This window comes from Phaethon aethereus (genome assembly GCF_964289735.1).
Source record: "Phaethon aethereus genome assembly, chromosome: 2".
NCBI lineage: Eukaryota > Metazoa > Chordata > Aves > Phaethontiformes > Phaethontidae > Phaethon > Phaethon aethereus.
In genome coordinates this window covers 116,843,309-116,858,565 of record NC_138582.1, presented here as the reverse complement: position 1 = coordinate 116,858,565, position 15,257 = coordinate 116,843,309, and the positions used below count along the sequence as shown (strand labels likewise).

Here is a 15,257-nt window from a genome sequence, read left to right as displayed (position 1 = left end):
CATCTGTCCTTCTGGACAGAGAAGCTAAAACTATCTGTAATTACTAGATGCAGCAGAAATCACAGTTCCCCAGCCCTGAGGGAACTGGGTGACTGCTTGTAATTAAAGGCAGTTAACATGCCTTGAGATTGCTACTCCTTGGCTAGTTTTAACCCTTGCAGCCTTGTCTTTCAACCTTCACTTATGGAGGTATTAATGGTGTGAGTCAGTTACGATCAAGTCCTAAAATCTAATCTTAGGCAGAAAAAAAGAGATTAAATTTCACTTGCAAACTACAGTTTGAGAAGTAGTTGATCTAGTTTAATAAAACTAGAAAGTGGAATTGCAACAAAAATCTGGAACCAATATAACTCATTCATACCAGTGTAACTCCAGATGCTAACAGATATGTTGCTTGTTCGCACTGGAATAATATATGGTTGAATTATGAGTCTTTAGAGCAGATTCACTAGGCTTAGGACCTTACAACGTTCTTGACTAAATGGGACAGAGGCATTTACACTTTGATGACAGTTTCTTGCTATCAGAAATGCCTAATATTTAGGTGAGTATTAATGCTTTTTCAGCAGCCAAAAGCTGAATCAGGTACAAGTAATTCTGTTCACTACCACTTATTTTGTAGTGAAGAGTGACAGAGTTTATTATGCTATTAGAAGAATGTCTTGATTTATTTGCTTTCCAACTCTCAGGATTTTTTTCTATTAACTCTTCATGCACTTAGCACAGTGGTTACCTTTCTCAGAGTTCAACCTTCTAAAATTGTTTTGCTTGGGACAGAGTGCTGTCATTCTGATTTTTTTAAAAAATGCATGCAAGTCAGCTACAATGTCTAAATATTTCCTAATCCCTCTCTTATATTTCAACATGAAGAATAAATAGGATAAATGCAATTCAGTGATACAGCTGATCCCCTCTCCCTCCTCCTAAGGCCCTTGCCCCCCCAAAATATTCTTAATTGAAAATGAGTAAGACATATTTTTTCTGCTAGGATAAAGACTAAGCAAAATCTGCCGAACTTATTTTGGCATTAGAAGAATTAGCAGAAATGTCAGTGTTTTACAAACTGTTTGAATACAGTATTAGCATAATATTTTGGAGTATGGTACTGGCAGACTTATCACAATGTTTGCCAAAAGTGAAGTTCAGAAATCCAGACTCAGACATGCAATAATGAAAACAAAGACAAATACTCTGCTGCAGTTTTGGTTGGAGGCATTAGTGGTAAGAGAATAAAATATATGCTGGATTATTTATGCATGGACAGACATATGAATACATTGTAGTCATACTAATTATAGAACTTGTTGTAACGCTTGAAGCGTTCATTCTGTCAAATCAGATTAATTGATGGGAGAAAATGCATGTTCACACAGGCAATATGTAGGAATAGCAACAGGCAACATTTCAGCACGCTTCCAGTGCCCCATGCTACCCCTTCAGCATGGGGTAGCTTAGCTGTTTCTGTTGCAGTCCAGCAAAGACATCAGAAATCTTGCTCTTTGAAATTATCGCTCTCTGGTTTGCTCGTGCTCACCGAAGTGCTGTTTCCATCAGACAGGCTGCTGCCTTGGAAGCATTTTCAGATGTGTTTCAGTGGGCCTTTTAAATGTTATTGCTGTACGCGCTTGGCTCTGGTGAAGTCTGCAAGGAGAAGTCTGAAATTTCCCACTCTTTTTCTAGTCTTTGCTCAAAAAATAAAAGAAAGGAACTGTAGGTGTGCTTAAGGAAAGTTGTTGTTGGGGAGTTTAATCCAAGGACAGAGCCTAGTTTACTGCTGTGTGGTAGAGATGTGTGACACCTACACCTCTGTGTAGGTGTCGGAGGTGACTGACCATTCTGCCTTGGACTCGTGTATGAAATACCTGCACCAGCACCCTGAGAAAGGCAGACCTACTCCTGCACACCCTGGTATTTTGTCTGTTTTGCAGAGATGCCTGCCCTCACAGAGGCACGTTGTGGACGCTACCCTCCTCAGCTGCCTCTTAACATCTCTCTGCTGCATGTCAGCAGCATCCTCCTGCGTCAGCAGTCCTGCAGAACAGGGCACTTAGTGAGGAAGGAGAAGTACCTGTAATTAAGATCCTTCCTGCGCAGGGCTCAATCAAGAGGCTTTTAGCATGAACACAAGTGTGGTCTTGGTCTGAGGAAGGGGAGGTAAAGAGGGCAAAGCCCCCATTTTCACAAATCTATGTGCTGTGATAAAGGAGGAGGCCAGGGTAGGGCTTTTTTGGCCTGCCTAGGACCTCCCCATTGCTCTTCACTCTTTGCTGTCACTGACAGAGCTGACCTACTGCCCTACAGTGTGCCAAAGCTGTCCGGGGTGGGTGTCCCGGCTCCTCTCCCACAGGTGAGCAGAGGAGGGAAGAAAGTTGCTTCCAGGACTCAGGAAGGAATCCTCCTGCCCTGCACCTGGTGCCAGGTAACAGAGCAGCAGAGGCAAATCCAGTCTCTCCCTTGGGCTAGACCTTGTTTGAAGGCAGCAGCGGTGTCCTGGATCCCTTTTGCATCTCCTGAGGGACAGTTTGGGGAGGTGCTTGGATGCAGCGCAGTGGGTCAAAGTTTGTGCAGTGCTGCATATACAGCCCTGTCTGCGCTCCCAGCATGGCCTTCACCTGCCAGAGGCTGGGCAACGGACGTCTCCAACAGGCGGGTGGGCTTTTGCTCACCTGAGCTCTCCTCTGCTTTGAAGACATGGCTAATCCATCAGGAGGTGGCTTACTGCTGCATCTGTCAAATGATGGTCATGATAGTCAAGCACTTTGAATGAACCAGATGGTGTCATTCCCGCCTTTCGGAGCCGGACTTGCTGTGTGCCTGCGACTTGTTGCCTCTATGCAGCAACACGAGCGAGCGCTGAGGCAGTGCTGCTCGCTCAGCCTATAAACGTCACCCTTTGGGAAGCTACTCCTGCTTGCCATGAGGTGAGCCATCAGTTTAAGGACAAGGCAAGCAAGATGATATGTATTCATGGCAGATACTTATGGGGCAAGTTCGTAACATTTTACAGCCACAGACACTGTCCTGGTGTTTGCTATTCTTGCTGGCACCTATCACAAAATCGGACCGACAGGACTTAAACAAGCAAGGGAATCCCAAACTTTAGGTCAAACATGATGATACCAATACCCTGCATTCCTATTTTTCCCCATTACTCTCTCTGTACCTTAAAATCAAACGAGCGGAAAGACAGACATTGTGTTTTGTAACTGCTTTACCACCAAAAGGCAGCAACACACTGCGGTGAGCATCACTGTAACAGGAAGCAGTACAGGCAGTGAAGAATAACGCTGTATTCCATCGTCACTGCAGGAATCACAGAATCACAGAATCACTAGGTTGGAAAGGACCTTTAAGATCATCAAGTCCAACCATTAATCCAGAACCACCATGTCCCCTAAACCATGTCCTGAAGCGCCACATCCACACGTTTTTTGAACACTTCCAGAGATGGCGACTCCACCACCTCCCTGGGCAAAGCGTAAGCAGACAGCATGCCCCAAGCTGGTACCGGGCGTCTTTGCCCTTGTCAGAAAACTGCTTACTATGGCTGCTTGCGCAGTTCTTATCATTCAAAAGAGGTTCCTAGAGCAAACATATTGGGTTGTCCTTTGTAATGCACAAGAGGGAAGAGGACCATCTGGGAATTACTCGTGCTTTTACCCCTCATAACTTGTTTCTTTTCCTTGAACATGTCCCAACTTGACTCAGCTGCTTGCTGGTTATATTTATCCTATATATAGGATCTCACTTCATTGCAGAGAACCGAAGATGGTTGACAATGGCAGCAGCGCTGTACCTGGGTGACTCCTTAAGAACTACTCTGAGGAAAGGATTTAAACTGCTTGGGGCTGACGGCTGATAGAATTTAATACCTAACAATGGGAAGGTTATTTATTCATTAAGCAACATTCATTAAACAACCAGCTTTTTGAAAATTAGCATCAAGTACTTGATGAGACCCTCCCTGGACCTAGTGTTGCAGGCATGTAGTTAAATGTCATTGCGAGGATGAGGTGACCTTCTCCAGGTCACAAACCACCAGACTGCCTGAGGTGCTAAGTGTCTGTGGTGCAACAGACCCAGGTAGCAGGTAGGATCCTCATGCTGCTTCAGCTGCTAGGAATTCTTTGTTGCTTCTAATTAATTATTGGAGATTCTGTTATCATGGAAGGAATAAAAGCATTACTGTACTGTAAAATTTTGTTAAAGAAGGAAGAAAACTTTATTTTTACGAAGTCCCAAATGACTTTTTTTCTAGTCTTCTATACAAAGCAAAGCCAAATGGAGAGGTAATGGGAACTGAAGGGGAGAGACTCTTGCTAAAAGCTTCTTTTATTTTGTTACCACAGTGGTGGTGCTGTGTGGGATCTCATTAGGGACCTCTCTCCTACCCCAGCTCCAAATTGTGTCACAACACTAAATCAAATGGGACGGGAAGCCACCTTGTGTCATGACTCTCTCATCAGTGCCATCTCTGCCTGCACTGAGCAGATAAACTGGTGTCTTTGTCTCAACTTCCTTCAGCTAAGTGTCATAACTGTAAAAATGTTTGCCTTTGGCAGGAGCAGCATCCTCAGACACGTTCCCGATTCCTCTGTGGCTGCCTTTAGACTTTCCATTTGCTTCCACTGGCTCCAATGCTGGTGTCACTCTTGCCAATGCTTTTTCCTCTCCCAGTTCATGTTTTGCATATCACCTTGTTTCCTGCAAACACCGCGAGCCCTATCTCTGCCCATAATTCCTATAAATATCATTGCTGTGACATCATATCGGTCCAGCCCTTAGTTTCTTCAACAGTTGAGTGCAATGGCATTTTTGTCTGCAATTCTCCCGACTTGGCCCCGTCTCAACTTCCCGGTTTTATTTATTTTTACAGTTAGCTATCAGAATGCACAGTCCTTGTATTAGGTAGCTTATGATCTCAAAGGCTCTTGTAGGTCAAAATACAATGAAAAAAAAGGCCATGCACCATTCAAGGCTGGAAGAATATCTAAGTTCTCCTGTATCACCTTTATTACAGGATCCACTCAATACTAATTTAGTTCTTCAAATCTGTGGAGGTTTCCTAGGCTGGCACAAAATCTCATCATTCTCTCCTTTCTTCTCTCCACCTTGCTAATCTTTGCCTGCCCAATATCTCTTCCCTGCATGACTGTCTTCATAACTATGACACTAGTTCATAATTTTTCTGATATTTCTGCAGTCTATAGTAATTTTCCTTTTATCCTTAGACTCAACCCTCTCTATTTGCTTTTAGATATCATCTGAAAATTTTTTTTTTTTGCTTTCCTTCATAACTCTTTCTCTTCTGTCATTACGTATGTATTCTTTCTGGCACTATCTGGTATCTTAAAGGTATAATTTGTATAGTAAATAATAACATGGTGAAGGTGAAAAGTACCTGGGTTCTGCTAATCTCAACTGGCTGATTATTGCTGAGGAAAATAATGAATCATTGGTTAAGTAGATAATATATGGGTAAGGTACAACCATACAGGTTACAACAGCATCAGATTGTTGTTGACTATATTTTAGTCATGAGCTGGGACTGATATGTTCATCATTTCAAGGGAAAATGTTATTTTAAAAGTGTATGGTTTGTAGCATGTTGGTAAGACCTCTCTGTTCCAATGATGAGTTTTGGCAATAAATGAAACTTCATGGAAAATGCTCCTGACTAAAGCTGAACAGGAAAAATGCAATTCTGTGCATCCAGCAATAGAATTGAAAGAGGTATACAGAAAAAAATGAAATGTAAATGGTAATTTTTGTTCTGATGACCACTTTATGTAACTGTGGTAGGCCATGTGTCCACAGGGTTGAATACCTGCCTCTGGTTTTCGTGTAAGTTTTTTTGTCTTTTTTTTTTTTTTAATATTGAAAACCTGTAGGAGCTAAGGGTGAGGGAGCTTTGCCTCCTACAGCGAAATAGAAATCTCAGCATCTCTGTGTTGATTTGTATGAATGCTAAAAGCTACAAAGGTTTTCCTTAAAAGGGATGGGTTGCATTTGGAAAGTCTAATAACAAATGGATATTGTATGCATGTTGGCAAAATGATGCAGAAATAATGAAGGACGATAATGCCTTGCTCTTACAGTCTCCTCCTCGTCAGTGGAGCTTGCCGTCCTTCCTATAGGTAGGTGGTAACGCTGTGCTGGTTCTCAGACAGAGACACAGAGATAAGGAGTAGGGGAATGATTACCTGTCACCTATGAAACATGTGGCTCAGCTTTTGGGTCTTACTGATGAATCAGTAAGACTGGGTCATCTTATTGACAAGGTCGAAAGTGCCACAAAGTTGGTAAGAGTCTAATAATGTAAGCTTTAATTCAGTATAGGCTGCTTTCTTTCTGTCAATATGATGTAACTTTTTATGGAGCCGTGTCTAATCTCACTGGAATTTAAATGAACCTTAGCACTTTCTCTAATTTGGAAGAAAAGTGTAAAGATTTGTGGTTTTACCTCAAAACTTTTTTTAACTCTTGCCCCCACCACCAGTAAAAACTGCCTTTTGCATTAATAGATGCAAGGCTTCTAGCTCTCCTGCGTATGAAAAGCACTCTTGAATATGCAGAAACAAGAGAGTGAATTGGTAAATTGTTGCACAAACTCAGCAGCACAGTTTCAGAGTCTGAGCCCCGTCATAGGCCCTATAGCACACAACATCCCAAAGCAGAAACCCCACTGATTTTGTATAGATATATAAATCTGCAATATTTTTTTTTTTTTTCCCATGGGGTAGGAGAACCTCTGTGCAGGCAGGATGGTCTGTTTTCACTTTGCCTGGCTGGATTTTGAAGTAGTCAAGTTACATGACTAAGAACTGATTTAAGCCCTTTAAACAAGGGCTTGCTTGATTAGGCTAATTAATGTCTTCTTCACATTTCCACAAGCTACTCAGAGTGTTGGTGTGTGGACTTGCACAACTGGAGTTGGAAGTCGTCACCAGCAAGCATATTTTCACTGGAGCCTGTCTTCCCTCACATGGCGAACTCCTCTGTTGCAGGCTCTGCTTCTCAAGAGGTGACTTTTGCAATACGTGACAATACCTGTTAAGGCTAGGATGATGTTTTAACAGTTACTTTCCCTCTGCTCTAGTGCCTTTGGCTGACTACAGCCCATCAAGAACCTTAACTAAAGAGGTGCATGCAGAGGATCTTGGCAGAGTTTGAGAGGTGATTGACTGGATCAGTGCAAACCGAAGGAAATCCCTGTCCTTCCTCCTGCCCAGAGCAGGGACCCCACAGGTGTAGAGGGGGATGCCCAGTATCTTGGTCCCTGCTGTACCTGGGGTCAGTATGGGGTGCCCCAGGGGACCCGGAGACAGGCGTCCTATTGCAGAACTGAGGTTTTAACCTCCCCTGTGCAAACCTCTTGAGTTTGATCCATAGGTCCTTTTTCAAGCCTCATGCATTATGAATAATGTATTCTTCTTGAATGTATTGTTTGTGGTTCTTGTTGAAAGGCATCGATATATCCGTGACTAATGTGATGAGCTTGATCTTTCTTCAGAGAGAAGAGACACAGACTTCCCATTCTGTGTTTTGGGGGCCTTTAGGCAATGGTGCTTTACCAATTTAATTTTAAAAGTGGGTTTTGCCCCAGTTAAAGCCTCACAGCCCATGCTGCGTGTCGCTCTCTGAGGGAAGCAGGCTGACTGCAATGAAGCAGATGGCTGTTTGCCAGGAGTGAGTCGCTCACTTTCTGTAATTTACCCTTGCTTTTTTTTTTTTTTTTTTTTAAATGGTTTGGCTTGGTTGGGTTTTATTCAGAGCCAGCCTTTCTCCAATAGCCTGTTCTCTCTCTCGCGCCTGTGTTTGTGTGTGTGCGAGAGAGAGGGAGGCTGAGAGAGAAGCTGTGCCTGGGCTATGCTGACAGACGACTTTTTCCTCAGTTGTCAGGTTTTGAGCCTGTCGACAGCGCTGCTGGTAAGTGGAAAAAAAATAGTGGCAGGACGGGGGGGCGAGGCCGGAGGGTCCGTGGGCTGCCACTCGTGCGGCAGCAGCAATGGGCAGCCCTGGGACCTGTGCAGCCGCCCCACTCCCCAGCTGCCCCTGCAGACAGCTCAGTTGTCAGCAAGGGGTTTTCCTTCCCTCCTCCCATGATAAAGATCCCTCAGCTGGTATTACCAGTTGTATCCTTGGCTTATTGTAAAAAAAAAAAACAACAAAAACCAAGGGAAAAAAGAAAAAAATTCCCTGTGGGTTTGCAATCTGGAGATGAGTCTGTAATCCCCTCGGTCAGCCCGAGGATGGTGGTGTGCGGGCACAGCTGCCCCCCGCGTACACCTGAGCCCTCGCGGGCTGCCCACGCAGCCCCGCTCGCGGGGAGGGGGGACAAGTGGCTGCCAAAAATGTTGGCCGCTCCCGGGCAGCGTTAAAGGTGGAGCGTGTGCATGTGTGGGGGGCAGCATCCGTCCTCGCCGAGCTTTAACCAAAGCGGTAACCTGCAGCTATGGAGTCACCGACTAAAGAAATCGAAGAATTTGAGAGCAACTCTCTGAAATACCTACAGCCAGAGCAAATAGAGAAAATCTGGCTTCGCCTCCGAGGCTTGTAAGTAGTATTTTTTCATATCCTTCTACTGTTTCCTCCCATTGTCAAAATTATTGTAGCACTTTCTTTTTCCTTTCTTTCTGGTACCTTCAAAATCTCCCAGGAGTTTCCACACCTGTTCTCCATAAATACAGTGACTTAATCTTAGCAAAAGATCCGTTTGCTTCCTTACATTGAACTGCTTGTTACATTGAACAAACATTTTCCAGTGGGAATGCAGAAATGTCATTAATGAGGCATTGTAAGATATAAGCAGTTACTGAGATGCTAATTACTTTAGCTGCTATACTAGAAAAGTTTTGTTATAGCTTGAATGGTACTTAATTGGATTCTCTGTTCTCAATAATCTTACCCTTAGATGCAACAAACAGAAGACTTTTTTTCCCCTGTAAGTGTACAACATTTCTGGCGCTGACATGGTTAATAGGGAAAAAATAGGCAGAGAAGGCACAATTGGAAAACATTTCTGACAGCATTTGTAATGGCAGCAAATTCATGTTCCACGGATTGGATTGTACTTACTAATTTATACATTAAACCTGACTTGTCATGAAATGATGGGACACTGCCTCCTGAGTAGAAAAAAAATACCTGTGCTTAAAGAAGAGCTTGGCACTGCAGAAAAGTAAAAGTTTATAGGCTGTAGAGTTTGTGTAGCTTATTTAGAGTCAACGTCTGGCATCTTTTTCAGATCTCAGTATGTAAAATACAGTCTGCCAGCAATAAGATCCATTGCTGGCAGTGAAGCATTTATTTGCCCATCAGTTTTTGGCCAAGGCAAAGAGGAGCATTACCATGTTAAGCTGCGTGCCCCCGCTGTGTTCAGAACTGTTTGGGTTTTTTCTTCAGCCTCACATGTTAGAGTTATTAAAATTTCAGCCCTCAAGGGAAAGGGGGGTGGGGAGGGAGCAAGAAGGCTAGGAAACAGCAGAAGCAAGAAAATGTAAAAAGAACAGGCTAATAACTGAAAACAAATGGGTCCAAGTTAAACTTGAGTTGCTCTTTGAGAGTTATTTTGTGTGAGCAGTGATGGCATATTTTGTAAAGCATATCCAAAACTTCTGTAGGACTCCAAGCAGTCTAAGAGACATGCATGAATATGTATTTCTTTCAAGGCATCACTCCAGGAAGCCTGTTTTGTGAAGGAACTTAATCAAAGTAGATGACAGCTGTCTTGTAAGCCTTCCAAATAGAACAGCCACACAAAACAAACCCTCTTATTTTCAAGTCTGTGCCATGCTGTAGTGTTAGGAGTCCTTCGATTTCTGTCTAATATGGAGTTTAGGAGCGTGATGATTTGGATTCCACCTCAGGTTCATAGGTAGTTCTTCAGCAGCATTGTAGTTCAGGATCTCTCCTGCTGTTAGTACAAGGCAGTGTCTGCATATTATACATGAAGCTCTGGTCTCTTCTACCTTTTGGAAATTTGGCAAAACTGTAAGACTTATTCTAGATACGTAATAACTGAACCTCAGGCTGTTTTTCAGTATAGCCCTCTCTGTTGGCAGTGTGTGTAACAAACACATCCTTTCTCCTGAGTTTCAAGATTTCTTTGCCTAAAGTGGAGATAGATTTTTTTGGGGGGGGGGGTAAAATTCTTGATCACAAGATGAAAACTGAAATGTGTTCTGCTCTAATTAAAGACGAGAAGATTTTCCATTCCCAGTCATTATATGGGGGCTTTTAGCACATGCAGAAGCCACATACAGACAAATTGGTTGCAGACTGAGGTTTGGCATCATGTTTCATCGTTTTTCTTGTCTGTTTTTATGCATGCCTATATGTGTAAGAAGAACAGTTAGATGTGCACAGCCGTCTCAATTAACTCTTAGACAAGATGCTTCATCCTGGAGAGATCAAATGCTACTTGAGAAGACGCCTCTCCCCGCTGCCTCTGGTACACCGACAGCCGTATCACACAGGAATTAGTTAAAAGGCACAACAGTGCCTCCAGCGTGGTGTTACATAGGTAGTGACAGGGAGCACGCTGATGGCTGAAACTGCCCGGGGAGTTGCAGTCTGCAGCAGGCAGATACCCAGTAGGTCATTTCATCCTGACACACCTTCTTAAACGAGAAGGGCTGTGATGATGTAAACAGTCTTAGGTGCTCAGCGTTGGGTTGGACATCTCCTTGGTAGGACTTCACCCACGGCACCTGGTACCTTCCTCTCCGTTTTCCCACCCCAATGCCAGCTCGTGTTTTTACTCACAGTGACTCAGGGGACAAACCAGTATTCATCACCTCTTGCAATACCTGGCTTTTCCAGGGGGTGGGGAAAGGGGCTTTTTAAATTTTTACGCCATCTCAGCCTACTTGGTTTGAAGGGAATGGAAACCGAAAGGCTGCAAAGGAGTGATTGAGCTGAGACTCTTTTCAGACTCCCCGAACGTAGTGTGTGTTCTGCTTAAGCAAGTCTGGCAAGGGCTTTCTTGCCGTGTGCCTGGGTATGGTTCTGTCCCACAGGATGGTTGGCCATGGGAGGTTTGGGCATGGGGTGTATATTTTTAAGGAATAGGTAGGTCTTTTGGACAGCATGCAAAGGGCAGATTTTGTGAGGCTGAAGCCAGCTGTCTGTTGCAACCTAAGTCATACGTTGCCATTAAGAGCCAGACAAGATACTGACTTTGCCTCTGGAATGGAGTGGAAGGATTTCCTTCTCCTTTTCCTTATGTATCTCTCCAACACTCGGCTTCTTGGTCAGGACAGCCTGGTTGCTTTTTAAGAATAGCAGTATGAGGTGATAGTCCTTAGGCCGTGTACAGATTCCTTTTGCTTTTCCTGTTTAAGAATGAGCTAAAATAATAGTGCAGTAACATTGCTGAAATGTTTTTACTTGACATATACATGTTCATGGTTTAATGATTCTGTGCAGCATTTTATAAGAGAATCAAGTCAGTGGATCCATAATGTTTTCTCAGGTTTAAATGAGCGTGATAAATTGCCTCACTGGGCAGTAAGTCATCTGTGGCAAAATATTTGGGTCTCTTGAACCAGGGATCTATGAAATAAACATTGTCTTTTATACATGATCTATTAGATATTAATTCAGGTTTAATCACAGCCTAGAAAATAATCTTTGAGTGGTTTATTATTAATAAACTTTCAGCAGAGTTTTCTGAATAAGCTGTTTCCTGGGCAAAGGGTCCTGTTAGAGATATATGAAACTCCCTGGGGAAAATCTTGAAAGTTGAGAACTGACAATTTTGCCCTTTTTTCTTATGTTGTGCCAGAATGTCAGGGAGAGGATTACTCTGGATTTCTCCTTGTAGGAGCTCACTCCAGCAAAACGGCTGCGTGCACCAGACATGCAGCCATTGGGCTCCTCTTCCCTGGGAACGAATGCATCAGCTTTCCCTGCAGCAGGGACCTCCCAGCAACAGACTCGCTTCTGAGTTTCGTCATCATCATAAACAAATCAGCCCGGAGCAGCTTCGCATCCCCTCAGGGATATCTCAGATGGGGCTTCCCTCTTGGCTGCCCGAGGGCTGCCTGCCTCCCAGCAGTGCTGCTGGGCACCAGTGGTGCCTCCCCACCACCCCGTGCCTCCCTGTCCCCGCGAGCAGACGCACGCTCCCGCTCCCTGGCTGCTGATGGGCCACCTCTGCGCACCGCTGGTGTGTGCACGTGCTCCTGCTGAGCGTCTGTTTAAGTCAGGAGCAGATCTCCTCAGTTCCTCGGCTGCAGCTGGGCTGCGGGGTTGTCCATTTGTTTCCTCACGTGGGGCCTGCCTTTGAACAGTTGCCTCTCATTCCCAAGCAGTGCTCACCCATGAAGGCTGACAAGCTCAGCCTGCAAGAAACTGTGTTTCTTAAGGATGTGTTGATTGATTGTTTATGGCTCTCAATAGCTGCTGCTGCCAGAAAAAGGGTCTTGAGCCTCTTGCTCTGTTCTGTCTTCCTTGGCCCATGGATCCTGTCCAGAAAGCAGTCTTTTATTCAGACTTGCCTTATTCAGCTCCGGGCTTGGACACTGTGTACACAGGAGCTACTTATGACTCTGCCCTCCACTCTCCTACGGTTGCTGAGGGAACTGGGGTTGTTGAGTCTGGAGAAGAGGAGGCTGAGGGAAGACCTTATCGCTCTCTACAACTACCTGAAAGGGGGTTGTGCCGAGGTGGGTGTTGGTCTCTTCTCCCAACTAACTAGTGATAGGACGAGAGGAAATGGCCTCAAGTTGCACCAGGGGAGGCTTAGATTGGATATTAGGAAAAATTTCTTTACCGAGAGAGTGGTCAAACACTGGAACAGGCTGCCCAGGGAGGTGGTAGAGTCACCATCTCTGGAAGTATTCAAAAAAAGTGTGGATGTGGTGCTTCGGGACATAGTTTAGGGGGCATGGTGATGTTAGGTTAACGGTTGGACTTGATGATCTTGAAGGTCCTTTCCAACCTTAGTCATTCTGTGATTCTGTGCTAATAACTCATGCTGTTAAGTTCGGGACCTTCTGCTCTGCCAAACATATCAGTTAAGATTAGGTGGGACCCATTACAGGACACTGTTAGCAGCAGGGCTTGGGGACCTGATTTCAAAATATTGACTGCATGGTTGGTTTTCAAGCTGACTGTTTCTCTAGGGAGGTATGAGCATGAGGTATGAGTGGTGGTTGTGTTGGGGTGTTCTTGTTTTAGCACTTGCACCCCTAACTGTGGGACTGAACTCCCACTGGCTAATTAGGATTCTTAAAGCTCCATGAAGCGGCTTCAGTTACTTCCCGATTTCTCAAGAACACAGAAAGCGCTGAAGCCCTTTTCAACCCCAGGACTAGGTGTTGTGTCTGACGACACTGAAGAATGCAGAGGCATATATCCAAAGAGCTTTGCTAGTTTCAGTGGAGATGTGCTAGTTTATGACAGCTGAAGACCCAGCTTGGACACATTTTCGGTTTGATTTTGGTTGCTTTTACGCAGAAAAATAAAACCTTGGTTTCTAGCTATTACAGTATTACCAGCATCACTGGCATCTGCTGATGCCCCTGAAATGCTTTAAACATTGGAGAAGGAGAGGAAACAAAATAGGCTTTAGCCTTCTTCCTAGTAGCTGGGATTATAATGTTAAATTGCCAAATACATAATAAATCCCTTCATTCTCAGTGTAGTACTTCCTCATGCTGCCGAAGATGAGATTACAAACAGCAGCAATCGCTGAACTGCGACTCAAATTAGATGCTTGACTTTGACCTCATTTTTTGGACTCTCCTGCTCAAACCTGTCAATGTAGAATTGGTTTCAGAAATCTGATGGGGAAGGAAGATAGAAACACACGTAAATCAGTGTCTTTGAAAACTTCATGGATTCACTGAAAATCTGGAAAAATATTTCAGCACTTAGGGCTTAGGACTTCAGTTTCCTCTGCAAAGCACCGTGCATCCTATTGACCGTGCAGAGGTCTCAGTGCAAACATTTGTGTAAGATCCAGATTTGTTCTTCAAGTAAGTGGTGAAGCAACAACCGATTTCAATGGGAAAATGTGGAGCCTTGATGACTGAAGACCATCTGGCAAACATTAGAGTGCCACTGCTCAGTTATCTGTTTCCCAGTCTTATCTGTATGTGCTCTACAGTATTTTTAGGTTTCCTTATTTGAAAAATGTCACATACAGAACAGCTGGTTCTGCCAGTGACAGTCTCCTGATCTGCTTAATTTTCATTTACATGGCCATCGTAAACAGGAAAACAGAGGGCTCCCTTCAGTTTCTGAGGTGCGCTTTACACAGTGGGCTTTGTCCCCATTTATTTTAGCTGGCAGCAGATAGTAGAGGTTAAAAAGCCCCTCAGAAAGCACCACTTTGTTAGGAAATGTGTAAATTAGTTCGCAAGTGGAAAATATAAATATGCTAATTCCTTTCCGGAGGTGAGAGAGGCACTTGGGCTGTCTTTGGTCTTGGTTTCAGTCCTCCTGAACCTCCTGAGGGTCTAGGTTTAAACTGAAGCCCTGTTCACCCTGGGAGCAGAACTGAGCTACCTTCAATCGTATTTAAATACAGCTGTCGACTCCCTGTTTCTAGTTTGCCTTTCCTAATGAGCACGGACAGGGCTTATTTATCAGAGAACCATGTCAGGAAACCTCTCTGTAGGCCTCTTGGGTCTGAATTTCACTTTTCTTGTGGTTGTCTCAATTTCTAAAAGGATCAAGAAGGTCTCACTGGTTAGCAAGTGAGTGCTGGGGATGTGCTGGAGGCTGCGGTGCTGCAGCGTGACCTACAGATTCTTAGTTTGGGTGAGCTACTCTGTGGGTATGAATAACAACTAGTTTTAAGGTTTGTTGGGGTCTGGTTGATGCATCATATTGTTCTCCCCATAGTGTGAAGAAGGGCTGAATTTTACTGTTAAACTAACCTGTAACAGCTTGTTTATACTGCCTGCAGTATAGTCCTTGAAGGAGCAAAGGGAACAGAAGTGCTGCCAGCTGCTAATCTCATGGCTGAAAAATGGACGGAGGGGAGAATATATTCTAATAAATACCAGAACAGCAACTTCAGAAAAACTTAATTAAAAAGTACAGTGTTTGGAGTTGTAGTAATTCAGTAAACTGATAAATTTTGCCACATTCCTTCCGTTACTTTGTTCCACCCTGTGACTTTTATTTGAAACTTAAATCAATAGATGAGTCCTGTAGGTAACAAAAGAGAGAAGACTTCATGTTTAATACTAAAATGTTGACTAAGAAATAATATACACTCTCTAGTTTTTGCCATAATCATA

At 43.9% G+C, this 15,257-nt stretch overlaps 1 protein-coding gene across 3 annotated transcripts in view; it reads left to right on the top strand.

The window, feature by feature from the left end:
• PDE1C (phosphodiesterase 1C) overlaps window positions 1-15,257 on the top strand; it is a gene marked incomplete at both ends in the record, with an annotated part of 415,822 nt that overhangs the window by 183,116 nt on the left and 217,449 nt on the right. Inside the window, one exon of one of the 3 annotated variants that reach the window (XM_082015330.1) lies at window positions 7,447-8,556. The exons of the other annotated variants lie outside the window; for them this stretch is intronic. Coding sequence (XP_081871456.1) covers window positions 8,456-8,556 — 101 coding nt within the window. Of the gene's footprint in view, window positions 1-7,446; window positions 8,557-15,257 lie in introns of those variants that run through there. 3 annotated transcript variants of the gene reach the window in all.